Genomic DNA, 16851 nt, shown 5'->3' with positions numbered 1-16851 from the left:
GTGAAGGGTTACAGCTGCAATCGTTTTCCCTGGCTTGGCCTGGGCCCAGAGGCTTAATAAAGGGAATTAATGGAGTGCACTATCTGTCAGATTCCTAAACACAGCTGGAGCGGATGTCCATCGCCCCCAAGCTGCCCAAAAAACGTACTATCCTACTTCAACAACATACCCCTTCCCCCTTCCCCTCACATTACCCCCTGAGTGCTGACTCTGTGAAAGAGCCCCAGCTGATTGTGAAAGCTGTTTATGTATCATCACTGGCGGTAATTACACAACGTGGGATAACAAACAGGGAGAATGGGAGTGAGGAGGAGGGGAGCTGCTGTGAGAGTGTTACCATGGAGTGAGCGTTTTGGTTGTGGGGACAGCTGCTGTGATGGCATATTGGGATACAAGTGATCTGTGTAAATACAGCCAAACTAATAATACACGCTGCATACTTACAAGCATGTGGCTCGCCTTGCAGCAATAAACACAATGCCCCCCAGCAAGGACAATGCTGTACAAAACCTACACACACATACACCGGTCAGTCAGTTCAAGACTTCATATGAGATTTGAATCTTTTGACATGTGAAAAAGAACTTAAAAGTGTGCCTAATGTTTAACTTTAAAGTCAGGTAACATGAGTAGCCCAGTGTCAAATGTTGAGAAGGTTTAATGGAATACTTTCATCAAAAATTCAGTGCTGAGATGGGCTTTTAAGAATATTTTCTCTGGGGATGGCAATTAATTTTTACAATTTCATGATAGTTGAGGAGAGTCAGACTTTTTGGCAGTGTTCCATTTAAAATGCAGCCTAAATGAATGGGTTTGTGCCAGCAGGAAAAATAAACTGGAACCGAGGGGGGTAGCGGGGTAGAAGGGACAGTAACACAATCCCTAAAAACAGACTTTATCTGCTCCAACTATGTTTGACAGGCTTCTTATGCAGAGACCCAGGGGATTCAAGATTTCAGAGGGCACTGGTAAATGGCAGTTGGTGTCAGAAATCATTCAGCAAGAGTTTATCTTTATCCAACTGACAGCCACACTGCGGTATTGTGCAGCCATTCGCCAAGTGTTCAGGCAGTAGGGTATAGATGTCTATGGCTGAGAAAATCCACACTGGCAGGGCTCCAAAGGCAACACAAAAGTTTCAGAATTCACCCCAACAAGTTCTCCAAACTCCTGAGGGCCATCCAACTCACAAACTGGGTCAAGGATTATGCTGGTTCATGTGTAGTTTTCTGGGGTCAGCAGAAATCACACTGAGTGACTTAACAGAGACAAAGAGGAAGGCTTTCAGAGTCCAAGTGTGACTTCATCAGTATTGCGTTAATGGTCTTCTGTCAGACTCAAGCCCTGTCTATACATTTTCAGATATTTTTGAAAATGTATATTTTTCCCTACATTTTGGTTTTTGACAGTTTAAGGTCACTAAAATGTAGATATATAATTGATGCAATCTTTTCAAAACTCTAGTTGCTTTGTACCCATGAGGACATGCCATCTCCTCAATTCATGCAAGTTTGCTAACTGTTTTTTGTTTTTTTAAATGGATTTCGAAAAAAGTAATTTAAAGTCATTTAAAAACTCATTCTCTGCCGTCCACACACTCAAATTCCAGTTTTGTCATAACACCTTGGGCAAACTTTACATCTACACAAAATTTCAATTGCATGGCTAAACTCAACTCAACTCAAGTTGACTCCTTCTGGCCAAGAGAGCGTTTGGACTCTTTTCTATTTTCAAGCTTGGGTGGATCTATTTGGTAAAATGGAAGTTGTGTGCACAGATTTTTTGTAATGAGGGAAAAAATAACATTAAAAAAAAAAAAAGGAAAGCTGAAGAAAAATGGGGATTTGGGATAACTTTGTATGTTTCTCATCTGTGATGCATTCAGAGGTGGTCCTGCTTCAATTGAAATTCTGACACTATGAACGTCAGATGAATCAAAGAAAGAAAATTTGGTAGCTGAGCGTCATAATTAGCATCATCCTTCCCAGAATGCATCTCAAAGGAGGCAACCTTGTTTCAAATTAAAAAGCAAAATGCTTAAAAAGAATATAATATTTTAGGAAATATGTTTTTCACACTCTTGCCAAGAATTAAATGAGAAAACGGATCCCACTCTTATGTCTGTACGGTAAATATGAAGCTAACACCAGCAGCTTGTTAGCCTAGCTTAGCACAATGACTTGAAATAGAGGAAATGGGGAGACTGGCTTCATCCAAAGTTTTTAACAGGTTATGTAATGTTCATTTAATCCCTGCTGAAACGAAACTGTAAAAATTATAAATGACACAGGTCTTGTTTGAGACTATTTCTTGGCCAGAAGAAGCAACTTCCTAGAGTCTTGCTGTCACCATGTTAATGTTGCTGAATAAATTAAAGTCCATGGAGAGGTTAACACCTTCCTGCTGCTGGCTTTAAAGTATCTTTGTGTTTGGTGTGGTACACTCTGTGCCTGACAAAATGTCACAATGCAAAAACCTGATCCCAATCAGTATGGAGCAAGTTGGCCTGGAAGTAGTTATGAGGGCTGGTTGTTTGACCCTTGGAACTGACAAAAGGGCGTACTCCAGCTGTGAGCTGGCAACTGCAGGATGGCTGTTGCTGTATGGGTAGGGTGATCCCTGGTCACCACCATGCTGAGTGCTTGCAACTCATGCAACCAAAAACTGCTCAAATGGGCCTAAACTGCAGTCCTTAGAGGAATGCACAGTGCAGAATTATAAGCAATGTGCAAAATATATGGATCTCAGTGACCAGCAACACTTCCCAAAAGCTTATTTTCAACAAAATATACAGAAAAAGTAAATTAAATGAAAGAGACTGTCTGAATGTCTATCTGTCGTGTATTACTGAGGACTTAAGGAAGCGCAGTTTCAAATGCGAGCTCGTGAGATCTACGGGACATATTTATTAGTGTGTTATGTACACACTGTGTAGCGTATTGAGAGGTGACCCCTATTAACTTACACTCACAAACAGCATGCTGGGTACAGCTCACTCTCCTTTGCTTGCTACAGTACAATCAAGAACAGATGAAGAAAGAGAGACCAGAGATGTTCCATTTTAGCAAATTCAAACACATCAGTGATGTTATCTTTAGAAGAAACTCTTTTGTTCAAGCAAATAGCCTGGTCCAAAATAGCTAGCTGTTAGCAAATGATGCATAAACTCTAGCATTGCAAGGTGATGCAGCTTTGTCATGGCAGTTGTATTGCAGAGAACCCAAAGAAGCGCACTGTTAAATGTGAAGTAGTTTGGCTCTGTGGTTCTCCAGAAAGCTGCAAGCAGCAATACAAGAGGCCATGCATCATTCAAAACACAAAAAGCACATTTTGAACGGGTGCTCCACTAGTTGGTGTAAATAGGGCAGGGCTGGGTGAAATGGCTAATATCAATATTAATAAGAATTATTTTCTCATTTATTTATTTATTTATTTTATATTGTTCCAACATTTTCCTGAAACTAACTGTGTTTCACTTCTATGCAGTCCATATTCACATGTACACGTATAACTAGAAGAACTCTTGGAAATATTCATGTCATCATTATATGATACTACTGAAAGCCAAAAAATCATTATACAGAATTACTGCCCAACCCTACTCTCAAGATTTTGATGGTGTCGATGAACTGTCTGGCTGCTTTCTCAACAGCAGGTAAGACATACTGACATATGGCCTCAAAAAATGCTGACAAATTAAAGAGATCATACTGCATATGAGATATTTAGTAATGTGATCCCTTCAGTAGTGAGGGGAGAAAGCTTTATGCAGGTAAGACTGTTGGCCTAAATGTTACCTCCACACAGATGCCACAGCCAAGGCAGTATGTTTAGCTCCAGGGCAATGATTAGCACGCTGCATTAACATCACATCACAGCATAGCTGGCAAATAATCATGCTGTTCAGCAGGGGAAAAAAGTGTTTGAAGACAGGAACTTTCTCTGGCAGAGACGAGTCACAACAGGAGTCTTGTAATGAACCTCTTGACTTGTGAGATACTACCGGATAAAACATTAAGTGGCATTAACAATTAGAATTTGTGTGATCTTTGGGGAAAAACATGAAGGTCTCGTGCTAACCCTGCACCCTGCCTCTCTTCAAATTGCTACTTAGTGGTGTGTGCATCAAAAATCAGCACTTGCTTATGTTTTTTTCTTGTTTAGTGCTTTTTCGCACATCTAAAAATATCAACAAAATAAATATGCTATATATATCTGCCAAGTTAATTAAAACATATATTTATAGCCTTGGTTTTAAAATAAGTTCCAAGAGTAAGGCAAGCATTGGGAGTTCATTAGATTTAAGCAGCAGAATGAAGGCAGTGTTATCACAAATGGCTGCTTTGTGCACCATGAAAAATGAGCTTTTTCTTTGACAGTCTCAAGGGAGGAGGCCAGTGACCTTCACAATTTTCCCCCAAAACAGCAGCCGCTACATGGAGGGGCAACCATGGGGGGCTATGAAGGGAGACGCCGGTCCCCGTGAGCACAGGGGGTCTGAGTCTACCTGAACAGACCACAAGGAACCCCTTCATGAACCACCCTCCCCTCTCTTATTTACATTTACAAACACACGCACATGCATCCACACTCACCCACCCCCACACACAGACACACACAATGGATGCTTATACAGCACTTAGTGTAATATGTAAACTGTAATTCTAGCAGTTAATTAAAAAAAATGTATGACATAAAATATGTGCTTGTGCCAAGTTACATTAATTACCCCATGAGTCTATACATGTATATTCTGAACTTTTTCCCCCTCAGTTTTCATTACAGTACATGCAAAGCTGTTTCAAGCTTCCCACACTGTTGTTTGTTCAGCCCCAAAAGGCTTTCCCTGCTGGAAAGAGCAGTGGTATACTGATGTTTACTGTAACCGTATTCCATTTCAAACACATGTAGCTTTTTGCAGTCAATGCTCTAGTGTGGCTGACCTTCTTGATCTCATCTCCAAACAAAACTGCACAAATTTACCAACTACAGTATTACATACTCCAACTCCTGCATTTACATCTAACATTATAAACAATGTCCACCAATGCAGTCTCATTTAGGAGACTAGCTAGGTTGGGTGGATAGACTGCTAAGAAGACGTGGCCGTGTTGTCACCCATTGGTTTGTGGTCAACTGTTTGGACGCCTTGAGATTAGCATTTTGGCCGTTGCCATCTTGGTGTTTTTAGGTCATCCATATTTGGATGAGAGGACCCTCTCATCCAAATATGGTCAAATCTGAGCTAAATTATAAGCCGGTGTTAGCACGAGCTAGCTAGCTTGGTTATCAAGTTGTGAAAATGAACGGCTGACACCTTAAAGTGTCTGGTCAAACTGAACGCTGAACAAGACATTTCTAAGCAACGCAAATTTTATAATTAATTTAGTGCAACAAATACAGAGAGCTGTCAATGACAGGGTAGCCACAGACTCACGCATACTCTGCTTTATCATCTGTTTTACTCTAAATAGGAATACAAAATGAAGTATGCTGAATTCAAGTAGACTTAAAAAACTTAGGAATGAGTCCTTAAACGTATTAGGAAAATGTTTACTGAGGAAATATATCAAGTGGGAAGTATGGTCATTTTCTCATGGTGTTTTATACAATTGGACTTCATTTTGCAGCCAGTGGAGCTGCCCCCTGCTGGCTGTTAGAAAGAATGCATGTTTAAGAAACTTTACTATTGAATTCACTTTTCAGGTGTATATTGCTGTTCAAACCATGAATAAGTAGATGATAACATGTATCAGATGTACTTACCAAAATGATATGTCACTTGTGCATTCCCCTTTGGTATGTTTTATTATTTTTGACGATCATCTTAGATTTTCCTCTTTCTGTTACAGACATACTGCCTACTGCATGGGTACAAAGAATGCTAAAAATTTAAATAATGTTCCACAGCTTGAATGTGACCTGACACTGTGTCGCTGCTTTGTGTCACTCCTACCCTGTCTGTGAGACTGGACTGTTTCACGAGCGGCTGGTCACGGTCCATCTGGCTTGGAGAAAGCTGCTCCCTCACGGCCCTGCTCTCCTCCAGCTCACTGACCTCAGAGCTCTCACCTGGGATAAGGAAACAGATCATGCATACATAATTGTCAGCCTTATCTCATTAGGTATAATAACAACTGATATCTAGCAAGGGAGATTTATTGTTTGTTCTGTGTGTGTTTAATTTTAATTCAAGCTCTGTTCCCTACCAACTGGCTGCTCTGCCAGGTTGCGGGTGATGATCTGCCGGATGCGGGTGGAGACAGGCGAAGGTGTGACACCCGACTCCTGACCATCACCTTGAAGTGTCAATGTCCTCTCTCCTGAGCTGCAATCCGAGTGAAGCAGAGACTCCTCCAACTTCTACAATCATACGCGTCAACATATCACAATACTGAGCAGAAAAGGCCCAACTCATTAAAAGTTAGACCTTAGAATGTATAAAGACTATATCTGTAATTTTTAAATGCACTCTATGGGTTAGACTATAATGGCAACAGATGTATAAACAACAAAATATGCTTACTAAACAGTGACGGTACACATGCAAAATGGAGCATTAAGGATGTTTAAAAAAATATAATTCTTCATTGGCATAACTGAAAAATGACTGAGGAAGTAACATTTAATTATTAAAGCTGTTTGAGATGTAGCTCATTTTTATTACGTTTATAGTCCTGGGTATTAACAATGTATAATATTTTATATGTTTTGTTTCAAAGTTTTAACTTGTAAAGTAACTTTAACTGAAATATATATGTGGTGGTGAAATATTTTCCTCTGAGTAGATTGTAGTGTAGCACATTTAAAATGTGAATTAGCATAAAATTAAAATTCTCAAGTAAAGCACAGGTACCTTCAAACTGTACTTGAGCAGAGTACCTCAGTGGTAAGAGTAAATGTACTTTGTTGCTTTTCACCACTGAAGAAAAACATGTAGCCTACCAAAATCCGAACTTGTCTACACAATTTAATAAGGACTGTTCAGCTTCTTAAGTATTATATTTGTATATTTGCTGTACCCAAGTACATTTGAGGTATGTTACTTGGGCGTTTCCATTTTCTGATACTTTATGCTTCTAATCTACAACATTTATTTCTTTTTATTTTTTTAAGATTATTTTTGGGGTATTTTTCATGCTTTTACTGAAAGTAACAGATAGAAAGGGGGTGATAGAGGGGAGGACATGCGGCAAAGGGAGCTCAGGCCGGATTCGAACCCGGCTCCGCCGCAGCAAGGACTCAGCCTTAATGGTAAGCGCTCTACCAGTGTGAGCCACCGGGACAACATTTATTTTAAATGTTACAATGATACAAAATATAATCAACAAATTATGATGTAGATTATAATGTATTATTCTAGATTAAATTACCCATCTACATATAGTTAAACTGTCTCAGTATAAACTGTCTTTACCAGCTGCAACGTTAAAGTGATGCTTACATTATTTCATCAGTAATTAGCTATACATAAACATTCAACATTCTGAGATGGGCCATTCTCCATTGCACTCATAGTCCAGTAAACAATTTGAATCCCTTATCTTTACTTATTTTATATTTTTCCCATTTTATAGTATTCTTTTTCCTTGTATTTTATAGTATTATATAGTTTTTTTTTCACCTTGCACTGTTTGTACATATAATTTCTAAACATTTGTTTCATACATTTTTTGTAACTATTTCTATTGCATCCATAAGTGAGCTCCTAAGGTATCTTATGTTACTTGTAAATTGACAATAAAGATATCTATATCGTCACACTAAGTCATTTTTTGTCAAAATTGTTTTTTTTGTGCCTAAATCACCTCCTCATGATGCCGGCCACCTATGGTAAAATCGCCTACATCCTCAGTTGATCAGATCATGTGATTTTACCCCTTTAAGATCATCACTTCTTTGACAATTTGCCACATTCATAGGCATCAGATAAGAACCCAGCAAAGAAGAGCTAGAGGGAGATTGTTTAGTTATCAGTTTAGTTTATCAGTGTTTTATTGTTGACACTAATATTGGTAACACTTTACTCTAATGTGTCTACATAAGAGTGACATGAGCGTGTCATAAACATGACATGGGATGTGTCATGAACATTAATGACACTTTGAAGTAACATTAATGCTCATGATACTTGTCATGTCATGTTTCTGACAGGCTTGTGTGACTCTTATGTAGACACCTTCAAAATAAAGTGTTACCATATCTTGCTTAAGTCACAAAGGCATGTTCAAAAAATTGCATGAGTCATTTATTTCTCTTAAGTTACATAATTTACACACAGTGTTATTACTATGCCTATAGCCATCCTTTGTTACATCCTTTTTGAGTGAAATGCTCAATAAATGTCATATGTTACACTTTTGGTGAAGTTTTTTGTGTTTCCTGCAAAACTTGAAAAAATGAATTTGGCGATTATTTTAACAGGGTGACGACGTGGAATTCAGCCATTTTTAATTTAATCTACTTAATAAGCTTCACCTTAGCTCTTGACATGTGAATAGTCTTCCGTGAAAAAAAGCCTGTTGAAACATGAATGACGGTAATTAAAACAGCAAACAGCTGCTGTTACCAACCTGAATCACAGCCTCCAGTCTAGGTGAGTGTGCACCTTGCTCCCGTTGAGAACTCATTGCAGAAAGAAACGCGTCTCAGCTTCAACGATAAAATGTTAGCTAGGAACACTAACTGGTTTCATTTGACGACACTGAAACCTTGCTGTGACGTTAGCTTGTTATAATTTAGGCCAGATAGCGAGAAGAAGAGTTTAGTCAAATAAAGCACAAACCTTTTCTCATTAAAATAATGTCATAGGAAAAAAGGAAAGGTCGTTCTGAGCTGGTACCTGCATAAAGAAAAGCTAGAGAGCTGAAGAGAAATCACTGACAAAACTTTTTTAGTCAAGAAACTTTAGCAGCAACCGCAGCCAAGTAGCGCCACTCCAATCCCAGTCGACGTTGCCTTGGTAACTTTGCGCTTCCGGACTGTTGCCATAGAAACAGAATGCTGGCTTTGGTGTTTCCATAGCAGGAGAGACGCCACGAGCCGTGTTACTGGATTCCAATGGGTTAATGATCACCAAGTTACCAAAGTGAACAGTGTTTTCTCCATTCATAAAAGAGGATTGACATCGTGTTGACCAGTTTTTTTAGGAACACATTTTATTAATACTTCAAGCATTTTCAGTTCCAAACCCCTGCTACACACTCAATAATAATAAGAATAATACTCACTCTGCAAATCTTTAATTATTCACAAGCACCAGCAGTGTTCAATAACACAATAACAAATTCAGATCTCAATCACAAGACGCAAAGTATAAATAAACGCCTGCTAAGCAGCCAAGCGAGGCTCTAAAAAACAAGCAAGAATACCTGAGGATAATGTAGCACACTATTCTAGTGCACAATGACCCCCTGGGATAAACATGCCATTTGCATTGTTACATACTGTAGATGTAATAGGAACATGTCTCTGTGAAGGCTTTGAGTATAGTCTCTTCAGAACAGCAGGACTTATGTTGAATCTATAGGGAACAGCTCAGGCCACTGTGAGGGATCTAGGAAGATGGTGCTGACTCCACTGTAGAACCAAAGTCTTGGGAGGTAGCCTTCAACCTCCCAGGTGTTGGCCGTTCGGTTGTAAACCTCCACCTCCACCCCGTAGTCCCCTTCCATACCTTTCCAATGGCCTCCAGTGACATACAGCTTCCCATCCAGCGTTACCAGGCCGCCATTCTCATGGAGCATGTGAAGAAGCTGGACCTGAACAGAAGGAAGGTCAACATACATGTGCAAAATAACAAGATTATTTTTACTTTTATCCTGTTAAATGAGCATTGATACATATTTTGTTACTGAATTATGACTGTAGTCAATCAGTGACCTCTAATAAGCCCACCTTCTGCCACATGTTGGCTTCTGGATCATAAGAGTAGACTTTCTTAGTATTGTCGGCAACCAAATATATAGTTCCATCCACACAGACAGAACGAGGAGAGGACAAATACTTAGGGATGAAGGGCGAACATATGCTTGTCCAACTATCTGTAAAAACAACAACACACAAATAATTTTGAAGAATAAAGAAAAGACAAATAACCATAGAGATTTTTTTAAAACTCTTAAACAGATGCATAGAAAAAATAATTCCACTTCACTCAATAGCTTTAAAGTGAGTCAACACAATAGGTGAGATGACAGTAATATCCTTTTACTGCTAAATTTTGTGAAAAGAAAAAATTTGCTTCATCATGGTGATCAATAATGATAAATACTCAAATACATTTTAAAAAGAGATGGGGAAAGATAGCTTAATGTTGGAACAAATACTTAAATATGTAGCTGTATGGTACCTTATCTTTGATTCTGCTGAATATACTGTACTATAGAGCAATACATATTTGCTTAAAATAATATAAATTACAAGCTTGGCTTTCAATGATTAACAAAAGAAGCTGATGCAAATAAAACCATTATTGTGCTGCATTTCATTTCACAATGATGCTCCCATTTGTCCTTGTGTTAAAAATCCAGCTTACTCTGTTCCTTTACAGTGGTGCACTTTATTGACTTGAATATGTTGAGTATAGTTGATCAAAGTGTTAAATATCAAATTGTTAAATATGTATGTTGTGGAGTTTTTGGAAGGTTGCGGCAGTGCACAGTGAAACATTACAACACAGGTGATCTTATTAATTTGGAACTTATTTATCATTTTTATATATATATATATATATATCATGTTTTCAGCTATTTTTTACATTCATTTTTTAAAAAGTTTAAATAATTGTGATTATGATTTTTGTCATCATCAAGCAGCCTGTTGCTTGCTTAGATTTTGGTGAAGAAAAAAAAAGCTCTGAGACATGAGGTTTGCTCTGATTATCCTTACCTATAACAGGGTTGTAACACTGCATGGCCAAAGCATTGTACTTCATAGCACAAGAGCCAATCACATAGAGCTTCCCATGACACGCTGTGGCAGTGAAGTTAGTCACATATTTTAAGGCAGGGCAGGTCAAAGCCCAGGTGTCACTGTAAGGGTCATAATGTTCAACTTCAACACGATCTGACGTTGTACCTAAAGGAGTGAAATGTAAGTAGAATGAATGATAACGTTGAATCACACTCATAAACAAAAAGTCAAATTTAAAGTTGTTAGTCTCTGGCAGCGCAAACACACATCTAGCACCCAATCCTGTTCCTAGAACCTGGCCACATTTTAATCTATTCAACCACAAAGAAGAAATGCAAGCAAATTCTTAGACACCATCAACACAGAGGTGAGCCATTAAAGGCAGATGAGCCCCTTGATTTTGTCAAAGTTTTCCATTGGACTGCAGGTTTAAGGCACCACATGCAGGACTGTATTTATTTTCTTACCTCCAATGACGTAAATCTCCCCGTTGAGCGTTGCCGACGTGTGGTTAGTCCGAGGCCGGAGCATGGGTGCCACAGTAACCCACCTCCCTTCTCTTGTGATGTACTTCCAGGTCTCTGTGGTGGACCAGGTGTTGGTATTCGAACCCCGCGAGCCCCCTGTCAGACAGACAAGAGCACTTTGTCAAAAGCCTGACAATGTTTTACATTCCTCACAAAGAGAATTGAGTTCTGCTCAAAAACGTTTACCATTACTTATTTTCCCTTTGCCTGTCAAGTTTCTGTGTATCATGCACTTTATTCACCTGTTACATACACATCGTTGTTCAAGGAGACCATGGCGTAACCCCACTTGTTAGGGTTGGGGAAATTAGGGAGCTCATGCCACTGTTCTGCAGAGAAAAAGAAAAGGGAGTTTGTGTTTGAGCATCATTCAAGAGGCACAAATGTCCTCGTAAGTATGTCAAAGTTAGGTCAGGAAAAGAAAAAGCCGTTAAAAACGTAGAACATTTCTGGCAGGAGTTGTTGTTGGAGTTGTTAGAATGCCATGCAACAATCTTTTCATTAACATCCCATATAAAAAACATGGACATGGATGCCTTCTTCCAGCTCTGCACAATAAAACACTCATTTGAGGAACTGAGAAGATGATCCAATTTTGTCACATCCAGACCGCATTCCCACAGAGCTGTTTTTCTGTCAACACTACATTTAACAACCTACAAAACATCTGCCAAACTGTTTCAAAGAATCCGACAGACATTTCACAACACATGTATGTTGTGAAATGGATTTTGAACTTCAAGGGACAGTTCAACCCAAAATCAATTAGCATATCATTTTTTTTCTTACCTGTAGCGCTATTTAATAATCTAGATAGTGAGTTGCTGAGTGTTGGAGATTTGGGACATAGAGATGTCTGCCTTCTGGCTGTTCCAAAATCGAGGCTCAAATCTAAAGGTGACCTGCTACGCCACCTGGGCCCCCTCAGATTTGGAACAACTTGCCTGAGGAGATAAAGCTTGCAGAATCATTGACCTATTAAATCACTTCTTAAGAACCATGTGTTATTTTGTTTTTCAAAAAGCCCATATGATGCAGAATCATAAAGATCAGTGTACCTCGCTCTGTAAGGATAAACCGGGACCCCCTCCTAGAGCCAGTCCAGGCAGGGGAGCTCACCAGTAAGCATCTGGTGGCCAGGTCTGAATCCATGGGGCCTGGTCGGGCTTAACCCAAACCAGCAACATGGATCCACTGCCCTGTGGACCCATCGCCCACAGGGTTAGGCATTTGGGTCTGGTGCAATGTGAGCCAGGCAGCAGGTAAAGGCAGGTACTGTACCTGTGCGCGCTGACCCCTGGCTTTAAAGACTGGCTTCGAAAACTGGATCTAGTGATGTGAAACATCACTCTCTGATGGGGAAGGAGCTGGGGCTGATAAGGGAGGTGGAGCAATACCAAATACATATAGTTTGGCCCACCTCCATGCATAGCAATGGTTCTGGAACCAAAGTCCTGGAGAACTCAACAGCAATGTCTCTTGTGTCTTTTATGTAAGAACTATGCTAAAAAGAAAGTAGTTACTATATGAAAGTGCTCACTCACAACAAGGTCTTGGGATTATCTTGAGTAACCTTGTCATGTTCTCTGATAAGAGACATGAATGTCAAGTTTTTCAAATTTATTTTTTGGCGTTTTGAGCACCACAAGAAAAGTGTTATAGTTCCATTATATTCAAGAGAAGGCAGATATTTCTTCAGCCAATATCTCCAACACTCACTACCTCACACCAAAACAACATAGATTGATAGACAGCACTACAGGCAACAGGAAAAATGTGTATTTTTAATTTTGAACTGTCCCTTTAAACAAACCTGACATTTTGATATGTGCAAAAAATATTATATATTTGTACTTGTTTTGGTGTTGTAGAAGGCACAGTTTTTGTGCAGCAGTCTTTGCAGTCTTGGGTCTCTGTCCTCTTCATCTGAGTCATCATCATCTGAGTCATCCAGCGAGCGACCTCCCATTACCATCAGCACTTCTTGCAGGTTCGGTTGTGGACTTTGAGTGTTGAGTCTGTCCAAATATTCTGGTTCCAAATCCATTTTCTAGAGACATAAAAGTCATGATTGTTATTGGAAATCTACTCAGATTGTGCAAACAAAGATAAGAGAGTGAAAAGAAGGAGGAAGTGTGAACTCACTAACCTCTCTGTGAATTTTTTCCACGACCTCCCTGCAGCTGGGAGAGGCCTTCACCAGAGCGTCCTTCAGCAGGATGTCAGCCAGGTAGTCCAGGCTTAGCAGAGGGAGACGGGACAAAGTGAGGAGTTCAGGGAGGTGGCAGAGACGAGACTCCTGGTGGTGCCTCACCCATTTCAGTATGGCCTCCACACGGGTGCACTCTGTTCGGATTTGTAGTCCTTCGTCAGACAGGCAGGCAACCAACCTCTCCTTTTCCAAGAGTAGAAACTCCTCACCTTGTTGCACAGCTTCAAAGTTCTCCAAGAGGAAGGCCCATGCTTTGGCCATCACCTCAGGGCAGCCATGGATCGCCCCAAACTCCAGGATTCCCAGGCAGTTGGTTGCATCAATCTGGTGCTGAAGGTATCGGCTGCACACACTTCTCACTGTCTGGAACTGTAGCTGGCTGGAGGTGCAGATAAGCCCCTCCACATTGCTCTGGTTAATGGTCAGTTTCCCTGTATAGGCAAAGTCCAGCAAGCAGCTGAGAACATCAGGATCGACGTCATGAAGCTCCACCCGTGCCGCTATGCTCTCCACAAAGTCCCCTGAGAACATGCTGCGGAAGTACGGACTGCAGAGGGCCAACACACCACGGTGACAGGGGAAGTCCCGACCGCCAGCGCTCAGTGTTACATCGACCAGTTTGGGGTGAGAGCAAAGAGAGCGCAAGCCCTCCAGGATGCTCTGAGGGTGGGAGGACAGGCAGAAGTCCAGGTCATCCACATTGCGCACCATGGTCAACTTTGCCTCAAAATGTAGGTCAAATCGTCTTTCAGCAGGGATGATCAGAAACTGAGTTTAGAGCTTACCTGTAAGTGTAGGAAAACACATAAATATGCAGGGGGAGAAAAGTCATGATAAAAACCTTCTAAGCAAAGTTCATTTTCCACAAATGATCAGCATATAACTTCAGTAACGCAATTACAAAATAGGACAAAATGTTATTACAAATCCAATTAAAATATGGCTCCAATCTCAGAAAAAGGTGCTCTGAATATTTTGTCTTTTTTTTCTATTACAAAAAGTTGTGTGTGATAAAATATTTTTAGGTCTAAAATGGATAAATTGTATTGATATTTGAGTCTTAAGTTTAGAGTTTTGTTAGAAAACAGTTTCTCCACTGTGATGTTTCTGGTATAAGCAAAAAATAAAAAGTGTTTTTGTAAAAAAGTGGCTTGTTGTTTTAAAGGTGAACTATGCCTGATTTAAAAATTCCTACACGTTGTTCCTATGGTCTAAACAGTCCAAAAAAATTGATGAAACATGAAACTTTTTCCCAAATGCTTTTTTCCCAAACACTGGAATGCAAAAACTCAAATTTCTGTCAAGTATAAAGTCTGGAAGTTCTCCAAAGACAAGGAATTGGGAAAGATACTGAGATCACCCAGGGAATTGTTCTGAGTATATGGGTAAATATTCTGTTTCAGAACTGAAAACACAACAGTAGAACAAGGCAAATTAGGCATAAAAAAATAAAACATCACAAATTTCAGCCTTACTTCTCTGGTTTCTGGCTTGGAAAGGAAAGTGGCTCATGTTCCTGGCCTTGGGAATAACATTTCTGAATTCTTAGTTTTGTTGGTGTTTCCCTTTAAGTGTTGCATCACTGTGTTGCCACAAGGACTACAAAGTACTTTTGGCTCATGATACGCTGTAATAGTATGACTCTAATCTTCTTTCAGGCCAAAAAAAAATTACATTTCCTGTAATCAAACAGAAGAATTAAATAAGTAACAAACTCACCAGAGAAGCAGAGAGTGGAAATAATGGCTCATCCTTCCAGTAAAGAAGCTGTTTTGTAGCCGAGTGGCCGGTAAGATCAACATGAAGTGGGCAGCATGGCGAAAAGCTTCTGCCAAGTCATTGGGACAGGCTGCCTGTCTTTCAGTTATTTTTAGGACTGAGAGTGACACTGTGCTGAAGTCAGATTCCAAACAACAGACATGGGACCTGCAGCTGCTGTTACAGGCACATAGTATTCTTAACAGGCCTAGAATCTAGCTAAGGAGATAAATAACGGACTGAGTTGTTTTTTAATACGTTACAGCGATTAATTAGTAATACCACTATGAGAGGCAAAGTGCTGTTTGTCTATATTGGTGTTAAGATTGGTGAGGTTTGATCAAAGGTGCCTTGAATTGGAAAAAAAAAATGAAAGTAAGATGTAATTTCAGTGAAATGAGTCTTTACAAGCAGTTAATAGAGAATAATCACAGTCAGCCTTACAATTAATACAAATACACAGGTATCTATTGAAGGACTGATTTTATAATAATAATAATACCAGAACTGGGCTTTTTTCTGCCTGATCATAATTTCAAGGGTTAGCTGGGAACATGGATGGATTACTGAATGAGCATACTGGCCACAAACCCAAGGGCCCAAGGGGTCAGGGGCATGAATCACAAAATGTTGCTCAAAACCCCCAAACCCCACCCCCCAAATTCCAAAGAGATGCTAAATGACCACTAACATACACAGACTCACTACAAATTACACAATATGACTACAAAGAAAACAAATAAATCACTGAAAATAGCCACAAAATGACCAAAAATATATACATAGCAACTACAAACAACCAAAAATGACCACAAACAAACAAGACAAATAACAAAACTAAAAATAGAAGCAAAATGACCACAAGGAGATACAAAGTGACTAAATGCAAAATGACTAAAAATAGATCAATAATAGTCACAGAAAGCTGCATTATGACCACAAAGACACACAGAATTATTGAAACAGATGCAAAATGACTAAAAGTAGTCTCTTTGGGTTTGGGTGTGTTGTTCCTGTGTTGACAGGATGAGGGGACTCTCACATGTCTGTGCCCAGGTGCCTATTGTCTCATAATCTGTCCATGCTTGGAAGACACATTAGTACTCTAGGTACTCTGGCTTTTGAAATAGGGCTGGGTATGGTTTAAAATATTTAAAAATTTGATACCCGAGTTTGATTAGAAGTACTAAAATGTCTTTAAAAAAACTTTTGTAAACATAAAACGTCTTTATTTTAATTTAACATCAAAGTCCAAACTTCTGAAATGCATTATATAGTTAAATGGTTTAACACAAAAAACACAGTATAAAATTAACAAAATTATAATTCAAATCAGGCAATATCGGATCCAATAAGTAAACATGGATTAGAGTCTGGCTAAGCATTGTGTGCTAGCTTTCAGCACTTGATAGACCATTACAGAAATTCAGTTCACAATTC

General features: G+C 39.5%; 2 protein-coding genes across 2 annotated transcripts in view; both read right to left on the bottom strand.

Annotated features, from left to right (window-relative positions):
* Positions 1 to 8920, bottom strand: part of crocc2 (ciliary rootlet coiled-coil, rootletin family member 2) — a 39247-nt gene extending 30327 nt beyond the window's left edge. Inside the window, exons 1-3 of the mRNA XM_059340593.1 lie at positions 8574 to 8920; positions 6210 to 6363; positions 5957 to 6072 (exon numbers count right to left, since the gene is read on the bottom strand). Of these exons, the coding sequence (XP_059196576.1) occupies positions 5957 to 6072; positions 6210 to 6363; positions 8574 to 8630 (327 nt within the window). The 5' untranslated portion in view covers positions 8631 to 8920. The remainder of the gene's footprint in view (positions 1 to 5956; positions 6073 to 6209; positions 6364 to 8573) is intronic.
* A 248-nt stretch (positions 8921 to 9168) lies between these two features.
* klhl30 (kelch-like family member 30) lies at positions 9169 to 15506 on the bottom strand. Its single transcript, XM_059340597.1, has 8 exons — positions 15373 to 15506; positions 13591 to 14438; positions 13296 to 13491; positions 11684 to 11770; positions 11382 to 11537; positions 10891 to 11079; positions 9898 to 10043; positions 9169 to 9761 (listed from the first exon to the last, which is right to left on the bottom strand). The coding sequence occupies exons 2-8, from the start codon at positions 14362 to 14364 to the stop codon at positions 9513 to 9515; spliced, it is 1797 nt and encodes a 598-aa protein (XP_059196580.1). The 5' UTR covers positions 14365 to 14438; positions 15373 to 15506; the 3' UTR covers positions 9169 to 9512.
* Between the last annotated feature and the right edge of the window lie 1345 nt (positions 15507 to 16851).

This window comes from Centropristis striata, chromosome 9 (genome assembly GCF_030273125.1).
Source record: "Centropristis striata isolate RG_2023a ecotype Rhode Island chromosome 9, C.striata_1.0, whole genome shotgun sequence".
NCBI lineage: Eukaryota > Metazoa > Chordata > Actinopteri > Perciformes > Serranidae > Centropristis > Centropristis striata.
This window is presented reverse-complemented; position numbering and strand designations above follow the sequence as displayed.